The sequence below is a fragment of the Nicotiana tomentosiformis genome, chromosome 2 (genome assembly GCF_000390325.3).
Source record: "Nicotiana tomentosiformis chromosome 2, ASM39032v3, whole genome shotgun sequence".
Taxonomy (NCBI): domain Eukaryota; kingdom Viridiplantae; phylum Streptophyta; class Magnoliopsida; order Solanales; family Solanaceae; genus Nicotiana; species Nicotiana tomentosiformis.
Window position 1 is genome coordinate 69,449,929 of NC_090813.1, and position 13,279 is coordinate 69,463,207.

The following is a 13,279-nucleotide window of genomic DNA, read 5'->3' on the forward strand; positions in this document are numbered from 1 at the left end:
TCCGGGATCCATCTATACATAACAGGCTTTAATAATCGAATGCCTCCAAATAAATCAATTACGGCGGCCGTCAAGACTCGCGCGCACCGTCACAAATCATATGTATAACTCAACACGCTGAAGGAACTGATCATTGCCAACATCATGCCAATTCAACCATTGCTAACAGATCCGGCTTCTTCTGATTTACTCTGGACTTGCCTTAGGAATACTAATAGCTCCATTCAAAACATCATGAACCCAATTCCGCACTCATCCTGAGTGACCTTATTTTATGAGACCACGTTGTCTCCAACACCCACGAACCATCTCATACCCTTCTTATATGCATATTTGCATCTTCAACTAGGACCCCCATTCTAAAAATCCCTCTATGAATCCGAAGTTATTTTCTCCCATTCCTCCAATGCCACACCGCAGACTGAAGATAACGTAGAACACTCCAAGCCCCTTTTATAATCCACTGCAAAAGCTCGATACTTAACCATACTACGGACTCAAAATCCTTAGGCACCGCACTTTACATTTTTGAACCCATTAGGACCATTGTTGAGAGTCACCCACTCTGACATGTTTCCAATTATGATCAAACTCCAAGGCCCTGCTAGCACATGAACACTTTCTCAAAGAAGCAACCGGCTGAATTCCTTTCCTTGTACATCACATCTACACGAAGCATAAACTCTGAGTCTTCCCAAAGCCTGAACATGAATCGACAAGGCCAAATATAGCACACATTCCCCCAAATCCTCTGCTCAAATTACCACTGATGTTTTCTTTCCTTAGTCGTAATAACCCAACAATACACCGATAACATGAAACCACATAAGTAGACAACCACGCAATCCAATCATAGACGGTAGGGCTCTCCCACTTAGCTTGAAGCTACAATTACATAACACTGGGACCCACCGAGATTCCTTCTTCCCCATTGACATAAGCTAAAAGTCCAATAATGCATTCCAAGCTCGAAGTCATGTTGCATCCAAATAAAATTCGTAGACCTAGTCTCTGCCCACCATGAATTCCCAAATGGCTCCAAACTTTCCTCAAGGCATGTGGCCATCCTACCACAGAACCCATATGTTACTCTGCTACTCTCCCACTTTGGTTAAACCCTGCTTTTCATACTTGACCTTCTTGCAATTCAACCACCGCAAAACGCCTCCCATATGACCTTCCTCGCACTTTGCTGCCCAATTGTTGCCTCAAAGAAAAATCCATCAGCTTAGCACTTGACTTGATAATTGCTACCAACTCTAAGCCTCCTCGAAGATCATCTTTCCTGAGCCATTAGTATTAGAAACGCCGACTCGATTCTAAACCGCTGCACACCGTGATTTCTGACACCCGCTTCCCCGGCACCATTTCACAATACAACAACAACAACAACAACAACAACAACAACCCAGTAAACTCCCACTACACCATTTCACAATACCCCGCCCCAAAGGCGAATTGATGAAGACCATAACACCGGCAAACCTTAACGTGTTCAACAAGGACGATGACACCACATCACAATTAAGAATTCTGCCACGCTCGAAAATACCAAGTCTCGTTACTCCATTATCCCAAACCTGAACTTTTATAGTTCGATTGCCTTTCCTCCGCTGGAAATAGAATGCTGAACCTCTGAATCATGCAATGAGAAAAACCTCCTTTCAAGTCATTCACTGCCTCGACACATAAACAAGCACCCTACCATTACTTCATTATTGTGCGATAACAGCTTACAACATCATGGCAACCTGCGCATAGCCTCAAAACCATCAGAAATATAGCTACTGAGCCGAAATGACAGAACTCCCTTCCGCAAGAAGACAATAATAACTTGCTCGAATGCGTAGGGAGACACATCCTGCACCACCTCTGCAGTACCATTAAGATTCTTCGATTCCCAACTGATAACAAGCACATCATGTCGCATAAGATTGAATATGAAAGAAATGAAGGCATAAGCCTCAAAGGAATCAAATCGCACGATGAGGAATCAAGAAGGGAAGTGCTCCTAACAGTCTTGCAGCCTCTCGAAGATAAGTACAGACATCTCCGTACTGATCCGCAAGACTCTACTAGACTTGCTCATGACTCGTGAAACCTATGTGAACCTAACGCTCTAATACCATGTTGTCACGACCCAAAATCCATCAAAGGTCATGATGGCACCTAACACCACTATCAGGCAAGCCCACAATAAAAGTTTAACTTAATTATTCCTTTTAGTATTTTGAAATCAAAATTTTTCCTTCAATTAATAATCAGAGATAAAATTTACAGAGTAAATGATAATATTTTCCCAACTACAATACTGAACCACTCATAAGTACCCCCAAAATCCGGAGTCACAAGTGCATGAGCATCAACTAGGAAGTAAAATAAAATACAACATCTGTCCAGAATACAAATTAGACAGGAAAAATACAAATAACCTTGAAGGAGACTCTGATGGCTGCGGATCGTAACCTGAAATGCAACTCGCAGTAAATCCCTGCATCATCCATGCCTCCGTGCCCAAAGGACCACCGGACATAAAAGTACCTGCACAAAAATGTGCAGCAAATGTAGTATGAGTATGTAAATCCACGTGTACCTAGTAAGTATCTAGCCTAACCCCGGAGGAGTAGTGGCGAGGGGTCGACATCGACACTCACTAGTGGTCCAATAATATCAGGTATAGTAAGGAGGTGAACAAATACGAGGCAAAGTAAATAAATGAAATAAACAACTGTAAATCTGTGGTACAATTATCCTCCTTACAATAAACTCAAGCTCTTAATTAGCAATTCCTCCTCAACCGGAGCGCACACACACACATATATATATATATATATATATAAACAACTGTAAATCTGTGGTACAATTATCCTCCTTACAATAAACTCAAGCTCTTAATTAGCAATTCCTCCTCAACCGGAGCGCACACACACACATATATATATATATATATATATATATATATATATATATATGTGTGTGTGTGTGTGTGTGTATGTATGTATGTATGTATGTATAATGGACCTCACCAAATAGGTTGTTATAATTCGAATTAGGGAAGGACTCACAGATACTCTGGCTTCTTGCCAAATGTTACGCACGATTCCATGAGGATATTTTTATAGAAATGCTGAGGCGTACGGCTCGATCCAACATAAATAATAAATTGTGCACTGCCGAGGTTCAAATGGCATGAACCATAGATACATCTATTAAACTGCCGAGGCGAATGGTCCGCTCCCATGAGAGTGTGGTACATAAATCCTGCCGAGGCGAACAACCCGATTAGAATAAGAAGTACATAATCCTGCCGAGGCGAATGACCCGATCCTATTAGAATAAGAAGTACATAATTCTGTCGAGGCGAACGGCCCGATCCCATTAGAATAAGGAGCTTTGACGGGTCCTTGACCCCACTCACGAATAAACGTGTGAGTTGTAATTTCTTTAATAAAAACCTTTCAATGAGACATATATATCACGGAAACATGTCGTAAGAGGAGTAGAATTATTCGGTGACTAATCATGAACTCGTGAAGTCTCTACAATAACAAATCTAGTCTCAAGTAGTAATGTAAAACAGAGGAATTTAATAGGCGAGAGACTGCTCAAATAGTACAACTATTGCCTGATGTGAACCTAAGCCTACCTGGACAATAATATGAATGTAGCTACGTACGGGCTCTCTTCACCTCGTGCATACGTAGCCCCCACAACAAGTAGCACATATCAATATACAACACCTAGGGGTAATTTCCCCCTCACAGAGTTAGACATGAGACTTACCTCGCTCCGAAATTCCATAACCGGCTCCAAAACCCTCTAACACCTCAAACCGATGCCCGTCACTCCAAAACTAGTCAAACAATGTGCAAACCAATAAAAATATACTCTAATACTCATAACAAATCAATTTAGACAAATTCCCAACTCTGCTCGAAAAGCCGATAAAGCAACTCTCGGGCCCACGTGCCCGGATTCCGAAAATATTTGAAGATAAACATTACCCATAACATTACGAACTCAAATATATGATTTATTCTCAATTCCATGCCCAAATTCGTGGTCAAAATTCAAAAATATTAATTTCTAGGTTTTTCTTCAAAATCCCAAATTTCTATAAATTTTTATGTCTAAATTCATATATAATCCAAGTATTTAACTTGCAATAGGTGGGAATAACTTACCTTGACATAGATGATGAAAACCCCCACTTGAAGCTCTCCAAAAGTCTCCCAACCAAGAGAGAATGGAAGAAAATGGACCAAAATCCCGTTTTAAAGAAACCTCACTGCCCAACATGAATTCCGCTTCTGCGGTGCGAAGGCTACTTCTGCAACAGCTGCTTCTGCGGTTCCAACTCTCACACCTGCGAGAAACCAAGCCAAGGTCGCTGGCCGCTTCTGCGTCCCTCATGCGCATCTACGCCCATGCTTCTGCGGCTCTTCGTGTGCAGCTGCGGTCCCGCTTCTGCGGAACTTGACCGCATCTGTGGTCCCAGCCTTCCCCAGCTAATTCCGCTCCTGCGCCCCCTCTTGGCCGCTTCTGCGGCTCCGCACCTGCAGCCAAAACCTCGCAGGTGCGGTTACACCAGATACCAGCTGCCTCATCATTCCTTTAGTCCAAAAGTTGATTTGTTAACCATCCGGAATCTACCCGAGGCCCTCAGGACCTCAACCAAATATATCAACACGTCCCAAAACATGACACGAACTTGCTCGAGGCCTCAAATCACATCAAACAATGCCAAAATTATGAATCGCATCCTAATTCAAGCTTAATGAACTTTAGAACTTCAAACTTCTACATTCGATGCTGAAACCTATCAAATCACGTCCGATTGACCTCAAATTTTGCACACAAGTCACATTCGACACTACGGACCTACTCCAACTTCCAAAATCGGAATCCGACCCGATATCAAAAAGTCCACTCCCGGTCAAACTCTCAAAAACCTTCAAATTTTTAATTTTCGCCAAATGACCCGAAATGACCTACGGACCTCCAAATCCACATCTGGATGGGCTCCCAATACCAGAATCACCATACGGAGCTATTTCCAGACTCAGAATCCCAAACGAACATCAATAGCATTGAAATGCACTTCAACCCAAATTTATAAAATTCTTCCAAAACACAACCTTTCATAATAGGCGCTGAAACGCTCCTGGGTCATCCGAAACTCGATCCGGATACACTTCCAAGTCCAAAATCATCATACGAACCTATTGGAACCTTCCAATCCTGATTTCGAGGTCGTTTACTCAAAAATCAAATCTTAGTCAATTCTTCCAACTTAAAGCTTCCGAAATTATAATTTTCTTCCCAAACTAACTCTGAACTTCCCGAAATTCAATTCCGACCATACGTGAAAGTCATAATACCTGACGTGAAACTACTCAAGGCCTCAAACTGCCGAACGACGCGCTAGAGCTCAAAACGACCGGTCAGGTCGTTACATATAGTAGGGAAGAGAATGTTTAAACAAAATAGAGGTAGGGTGAGGATACTTATACTTTAAATTTAAATATATAAATTAAATAATTAAATTATATTTTAAAATATTAATGATAAATTTAAATAATTAAAAAATTCCTAATAAGAGGTTACAAGCATAAAAATATACCAAATTTCAAGAATAAAATATTTATATTTATTAAAGATTATTAAAAGGATAATAAGCAAGACATTAATTTAACTATTAAACTAATAAAAAATTATATGATAGTATAATAGTATTAAATAATAAATAATACAATAACTATAAGAAAAGAACAAAAAGAAAAAGAATTTGCGTAAAAATGATGTGATAAATAAGACATATTTGACTTTCAGATAAAAACAAAGTGGATACTAAGAATTTTGTTAAAATAATATTATCTAATGTGCTCAAACAAGACAGATCACAACATGACATATTTAGTATTCTTTAATATTGACAGCGAAACGAAATACAAGTACTAAAACTAAGGGGTTATATACTATATATATATATATATATATATATATATATATATATATATATATATATATATATATATATATATATATATATATATATATATATATATATATATATATATATATTAAATTGTCCACTACGAGATTTGAACAATAATTTCATATCCTGTTTCATAATTAATATCTAATGTTATATAATTTTTATCTTAGAGGTTTATATTTTAAGGTTATTCGCACATGATTCAAACAAACAACATTACAATTTGACATGATTTGTGTCCGCGCATCGCGCGGGTACTAATACTAGTCAATTATTAAAGTGTTAATTGTCACTCCTCTAAAAATTGATAGAATTTCTTTCAATTCTATATTAATAATCTTTAGACAAAATACATAGTTTACACCTGAACTATGGAAAATTACCTTGCACACTCAACCTTTCCAGAGTATCCCTAAGACACGCCACTTTTTTATTGACCATATGACTTAAAAAAATAAAAAATAAAAAATAAAAAGAAAAACAAACCCCACCGAAGAAAAAGAAAAAAAAAGAAGCAAAAATGAAAAGGGACCCATCTCCTTCATCGTGCCTTCGCAGCCCCACCACCACCACTCCTAAATCTTCTACATATTCTTCTACATTGTTTATAATTTCTTCCTAAATCTTTTTCATCTGTTACAATTTGAACAAGTTTCTTCATTGAAAGTGGAGAAAATGGATAGTAAACATCACTTTAGAAAGAAAAAAAAAATGATGATATTAGAAAAGGACAAAAAAAATCTATTTAACCGTTGGATAAGTTTTGTTAAATATGGACCCTTCAAATAAAGCATTAGATATATAACTTCTTACTTTAATAAAACATCACTTTATTTTGTTTGTAAAACACGCACCTGCCACGTAGACAAAGAGGTGTGTCTTAGGCACATTCTGGAAAGGTTGAGTGTGTAAGGTAATTTTGGTCCGTAAAAGTGTGTAATAGAGATTTGGTTCATAGTTCAGAGGTAACTTATGTATTTTGCCTAATCTTTACTATTTATTTGTCTATTTAGTCAACTAATAATTAATTAAGGATTATGATTAGCATAAAAAATTTTTCTAACTCAGATTCCTATTTAATAGCTAAAGACGATTTTCTAGCACAAAATAAAATTGTTGACCACAAGAGATTTGTAATCTAATCACGAATATACTCTACAAATATACAAAAAAATATTTCCAGTTTCTACTAAAGTTAATTTATACGGTAATGTGAATGTCTAATTGATATTTAATTGATCCATATCTATAAATAGGGTATAATTAGTGATTTGATTTTTCTGCTAAAATTAATGCATGAGAATCTCTGATTTGCCTATATTGTGGTAATTTGATTAAATATTAAATTGAGTTGAACCAAACAACAGCCTCGCGTAGTCCAAGTGTGATTAGTCTTATTTCAATGTCTGTTCAGTCAACTTATTAATTATAGATTACCATTAGAATAGTTCTTTTTCTAAATCAAACTCTTATTTAAATAGGCTAATTATAGGGATATTAAGCAGAAACTTTAATTTATTGACCAAATAAGAAATACATGACCAAATCACGATTATACATACATATAAAGATGAAAATTTGGAGTGTTTACACTATAACAAGATTAACAGGTAATGTAATTGATCCAAATTTGGAACATCCATAAAAAAGGACGTAATCAGTGCAGATTACATATTGATTGAACTGCACAAAAAGCACTATATATGCACATCTTTGCTCAATGTGATAATCACCTCAAAACCATGGATTTAAGATTTGTTTTCACCTTGGTTTGCATTCTCATCCTTCATTCATCAGCAACAATTGCTGGTCATTTCACAAATCAAAATGATTTAGAAACTTACATTGTGCATCTTGAGTTTCCTGATGATATTTTTTTCTCTGATTCAAACGATTTATATCTCTGGCATCAGTCTTTTTTGCCTACAACTTCAACAAATTCTGACCACTCGTCGCGCATTATATATTCTTATCGTCATGTGTTTAACGGTTTTGCTGCTCTGTTGTCTTCTGAGGAAGTGAAGATGATGGAAAAGAAACCAGGTTTTGTATCTGCGCGTCCCCAACGGGTACTGCAGATGCATACCACACACAGTCCAGATTTCCTTGGCCTGCACCAGAATGTTGGCTTGTGGAATGCCTCGAATTCTGGTAAAGGTGTGGTTATTGGTTTATTGGATTCTGGAATAGCTCCGCGACACCCTTCGTTTAATGACAACGGAATGCCTTCTCCCCCTGCCAAATGGAAAGGTAAATGTGAGTTCAATCTCATAATCTGTAACAACAAGCTTATTGGAGCACGAAATTTTGCGCGATCAATCAATCTGTCACCTTTCGACGAGGAGGGACACGGGACACATACTTCAAGCACAGCCGCTGGAAATTTTGTGGAGGGCGCCAATTTGCTTGGTAATGCTAATGGCACTGCTTCTGGCATTGCACCCCGTGCTCATGTGGCTATGTACAAAGTCTGTACCAGCGATGGATGTCAAGAATCTGATATCGTAGCTGGTATTGATGCTGCCATTGGAGACGGTGTGGATGTGCTTTCCATTTCCCTAGGAACAGCACCTGTACCTTTATATGAAGATAACATAGCAATTGGAGCGTATAGTGCGATTGAGAAGGGGATTTTTGTAAGTTGCTCGGCAGGAAATAGCGGACCATTTAATGCTACTGTATCAAATGCAGCCCCCTGGTTGCTAACAGTTGGTGCTAGCACAACAGATAGAAAGATAAGTGCAGTAGCAGTTTTGGGCAATGGACAACAATATGAGGGTGAATCAGTCTTTCAACCAAGAAACTTCTCACGAAAATTATTGCCGCTCATAGATGGGGGTAGTTGTGAATTATTCGCCCCAATTGATGTCAAGGGTAAAATAGTGTTGTGTGATACCAGCGGTTTGATGTATTCTAGAGTTCAAAAAGGAGAACAAGTGAAAAAGGCCGGTGGTGCTGCCATGATTCTGATGAACATAAAAGCTCGTGGCGACACAACATTTGCAGATGTTCATGTCCTTCCTGCAACGCTTATTAGTTACAATGATGGCCAACAGATCTTAAACTATACAAAATCAACATCAGCACCAGTTGCAACAATATCATTCAAGGGAACGAGAATTGGAGACAAGCACGCGCCAACAGTTGCTTTCTTCTCTTCTAGGGGACCATCTATGGTAAGTCAGGGCATATTAAAGCCTGATATTATTGGCCCTGGACTGAATATTCTTGCAGCGTGGCCAACTTCTGTAGGGGAGAAAACGTCTTCTAAATCTACATTTAACATCATTTCTGGAACGTCGATGTCTTGCCCTCACCTTGCTGGAGTAGCAGCATTGTTAAAGAGTGCACATCCGGATTGGTCTCCAGCTGCAATTAAGTCTGCCATCATGACGACTGCTGATTTCGTCAGCCTTGCAAATAATCCAATTCCAGATGAAACACTTAACCCTGCTGATCTATTTTCAATCGGATCAGGGCACGTGAACCCATCAAAGGCAAATGATCCTGGACTTGTTTATGACATCCAGCCTGAAGATTATGTGCCTTACTTATGTGGCTTAAACTACACTAATGACCAAGTTAGTGCTATTGTGAGAAGGAATGTGCATTGCACATCAAGTATAGCTGAAGCAGAGTTGAACTATCCTTCATTTGCCATTAATCTTGGATCAACTGTTCAAACGTATACGAGGACTGTGACTAACGTTGGTGAGGCTAATTCGACTTACACAGTTGAAGTATTTGGAGTTAAAGGTGTCAAGTTGAGTATTAAGCCTACCACCTTGAAATTCTCAGCTTTGAACCAGAAATTGTCCTATAAAGTTACGTTTAAGCGTTCAGTTTCTGCAGATTCTTCCCAAGGATACATAACATGGTCTTCGACCAAGTACTCAGTTAGGAGTCCAGTAGCAATTTTCAGATTAGAGTAGTATATCAGTGGTGACTTCTACATAAATTCTTGGAAGTTATGTGGAATTTTTCTTCTTCTTTTGGGATATTAGGGAGGGGGAAATGGAGTTATTACAATGATTGTTATAAATTATTCAATAGAATGAGTATATTCCGTTGATATGAATATAACTTGCAGAAGTCATGAGTAATGACGCTCATTTTATTCTAATCTGCTGGCAACTCCTCTGTTCTTATATTCTTAAGATTCAACCTTTCCTAATCCTTATTTAAACAGCAATTACTTACTTTTAATTTTCAAAAGCCAAAAAGTATGTAGTAAATTGACACATACTTTCTTTTTGCCTTATCAAATAGAGCACTAGTTTAAAAATGAGAGATTTGCACAAAAGTACGGCCAACACATTATATTGCAACTAGGTACCCATATTTCAAGTTAACACGCATAACACATCCAGTATTTATTATAATGTCGTATGACGTTGCAAGACACCCCACAGAAAACCTGCGAGTATTTCAGAGCTATGCTTCAAAAGCTCTCCCCTATTTGCAACCCAAAGCCCAAATTTGAATTCCTTCAAATAATAAAACCCAACAATTTTAAAAAATTAAAGTTAAAGACGATATTACGGAGGAAAATAAAGAAGCATTTCATAGTAAAATGATCTGATTTTTTCCTAAGCAAAAACAGGTTTAGAATGGTGTTAGATCGCATCTGACAGTGCAAAACCCTACTGGTGCTTTGTTCTATAGAAAGGATAATGTTGGGCTGGGCCTTTATGGTTAGGTTGAGTTTACAGATAGACTTTGGGTTTCAGCCCATTCAGGAAATAGTAGTTTGCGGAATTTGGCACCGTATATCAACTCAGTCTACTAATTGGCTAAAATTAACCCATTTATCATTTATCGCCATTAATTAGCCAATAAATATATATCACAATTTTAATTTTATTTTTCGTATATATAAAAAATTTATTTTCCTTCTTTGTATATTTAAAATATGAAATTATAAATATAATTGTCTATCATTTATTGTTGTGTTTATATCTAAGTGTATAACACAAAAATAATTGTAATATTTGTATATAACACATCAAATAATGTATAGATCAAAATGTATATCTCAATTTTATTTTCTGTCTTTGTATATATTAAGATGTATATCAAATTTTCTTTTTCTTTTTTGTATATCTCAGTGTATAATATATAATTTTTTGTGGATATACGTAAATATATGTGCTAAAGATACATTGATATACAAGATGAGAATTAGAACTATTTTTTAATCAAAAAAAGAAAAAGGAAAGAGGGAAAACAAATGAAGTTCAGGCCAATGCCAATTTGTTTTTTTGTTTTTTTTTTTTTGGGGGGGGGGGGGGGTTATCAAAATATTTTAAAACTTATTTTTTTCAATCAAGAATTTCTTAATTATTGGGGGCATAATTACAACACAGAAAAAATATTCACAGATATTTGAACTTTGAACTATTCAATTGATCGAAACCTATTTCACGAAACACTACATCCATTACAAATTATTTGCATGATTTTCTATTGTTATTTTAGTTGACATCATCAAAGAAATTTTAGGGATATGGAGAGAGAGAGGGAGATGTTTTTGGAGGAGAGAGATATGGAACAAGAGATACATAGAGAGAGGGAGACGAGAGATACAAGTACAAAATCTTCAGAATATTCCTAATATATTTGTATTGAGAGGTTACAAAATCGTGCTTAATGGAGAACGCCAAATTTTTTGGGCTTCTTTTGCCAAACCTAGGCTAAAATTTTACCATTTCCTATTATTTGTTGTCCCGCAATGTCAATTTCTCGTTTGCGATGCATTGCAAACTATCCCGGTCCGCAAAATAAGTCCCGGTCAATCTCATTCGTTGTATGGGTTTTACATTTCTCAAGAGTTTTGGGGGAAAATGGTCTTAAGGGATAATAGCTTTACCTCCAACTCCTGAGCAAATCCGTTGTAGTCTAGTTGGTTAGGATACTCGGCTCTCACCCGAGAGACCCGGGTTCGATTCCCGGCAACGGAATGTTGGTTTTCAAATATTCTCATATTTTCGATTTTCTGACTTTCCAGTTTAACCTGTTAGCGCCGTTATACTATGAGTCCCCCATATAACAATAAAGTGCATTTTAGCATCTTACATCTGTTACTTAAGAATATGTGTAGGCTTGAAGTGATTATTGATATTCATTAACCGGATCACTGTAATGTGATCTTAATTGGTCAAATGGATTTTTTTTATGTAAGAAATGTTGTATTATTCTTTTCTTCAGAAATGTCAGGTATTATTACTATCAGTTTGTCTGTCAATTGGTCACTCCGTTCTACTATTGTTATTGACAATGAGTTGTTTCAATTGTATTGTTACTTGGATGTACTTGTGGTTGGCGTTACTTAGATTTGTTGCCAGACCTTTTAATGTATACTAATATCCGTACCCGCGCATTGCGCGGAGAATATTAAATATAAATTTTTATAAGAAAATATTATTTGAAAAATACGGTATACAAAGAAGCATGCGAATGCTATTACTTTCTAAACATGTAATGCACTAAATATTCATAAATTGAAGTCATGCGTAAACACACTTATCCATTTTAATAAACAACTATTATGGAAGAAAATAAAAAGTTAGATTATTGGCTACATGTATTAGCACTGTTTGAGAAAGACAACAAATAGCGCCTGCTTAAGATTAGTTGATGAGAATTAAGATTGTTTGATTAGACCTTTATAATAAAGAGATTGAAATTAGACAAACTGCAACATAAATTAGGCAATTATTTAATTAGCAATACCATTAAAAAGGTGGAATACAACAAAATTGCACAAGGTACACAGGCGTGCAATCGTGCAATATCAACATTTTGGTGTTGTCTCTAGCTTGTATTCTACATTATGGATAAAACCGAAGTCTCAGAAACATAATATATTATTTTATGGAATTTTCACATATTTATCAGACGATAATTCATGACTAAAAGTTAGGGATGGCCTTGTCTTGTTACAAACTTCAGTTAACTTTCACAAAAACTGATAATTCTGTTTTACGTTGCATTAGTGTCAATCATTCGATAGTATATGTTTCTCTCAATTAACTGCAGAAAACCTAAATTACAGAAGAGAAAGCTGAGTATTCATGAAGGATGCATTGTCAAGTTAAAGACATCATATAGAGAACTGAAGTGAAGTAGCTAGTTTAACTTCACAGCTATTTTTAAGATTTATTTGAATATCTTCTCTTGCTGAGCTACCCTTGTAGTTTTTTTTGTGCTTTTTTAATGGAATTTAAAGCTGTTGAAGGATCAAACTCTTGCACAACCTTTTCAGGTAAGAGAATATTTACC

At 36.7% G+C, this 13,279-nt stretch overlaps 1 protein-coding gene and 1 non-coding gene across 2 annotated transcripts; both read left to right on the forward strand.

The window, feature by feature from the left end:
* The first annotated feature begins 7,575 nt into the window (after window positions 1-7,575).
* Window positions 7,576-10,003, forward strand: LOC104099340 (subtilisin-like protease). Its single transcript, XM_009606297.4, has one exon. It carries the CDS (start codon window positions 7,702-7,704, stop codon window positions 9,928-9,930), a length of 2,229 nt encoding a protein of 742 aa, XP_009604592.1. The 5' UTR covers window positions 7,576-7,701; the 3' UTR covers window positions 9,931-10,003.
* A 1,882-nt stretch (window positions 10,004-11,885) lies between these two features.
* TRNAE-CUC (transfer RNA glutamic acid (anticodon CUC)) lies at window positions 11,886-11,958 on the forward strand. Its single transcript has one exon. It is a non-coding gene; the product is annotated as a tRNA-Glu (tRNA).
* Window positions 11,959-13,279: the final 1,321 nt, after the last annotated feature.

Excerpts from the sequence above, each read along its gene's own strand:
- LOC104099340 (XM_009606297.4), top strand. The coding sequence starts at position 7,702 with ATGCACATCTTTGCTCAATGTGATAATCACCTCAAAACCATGGATTTA.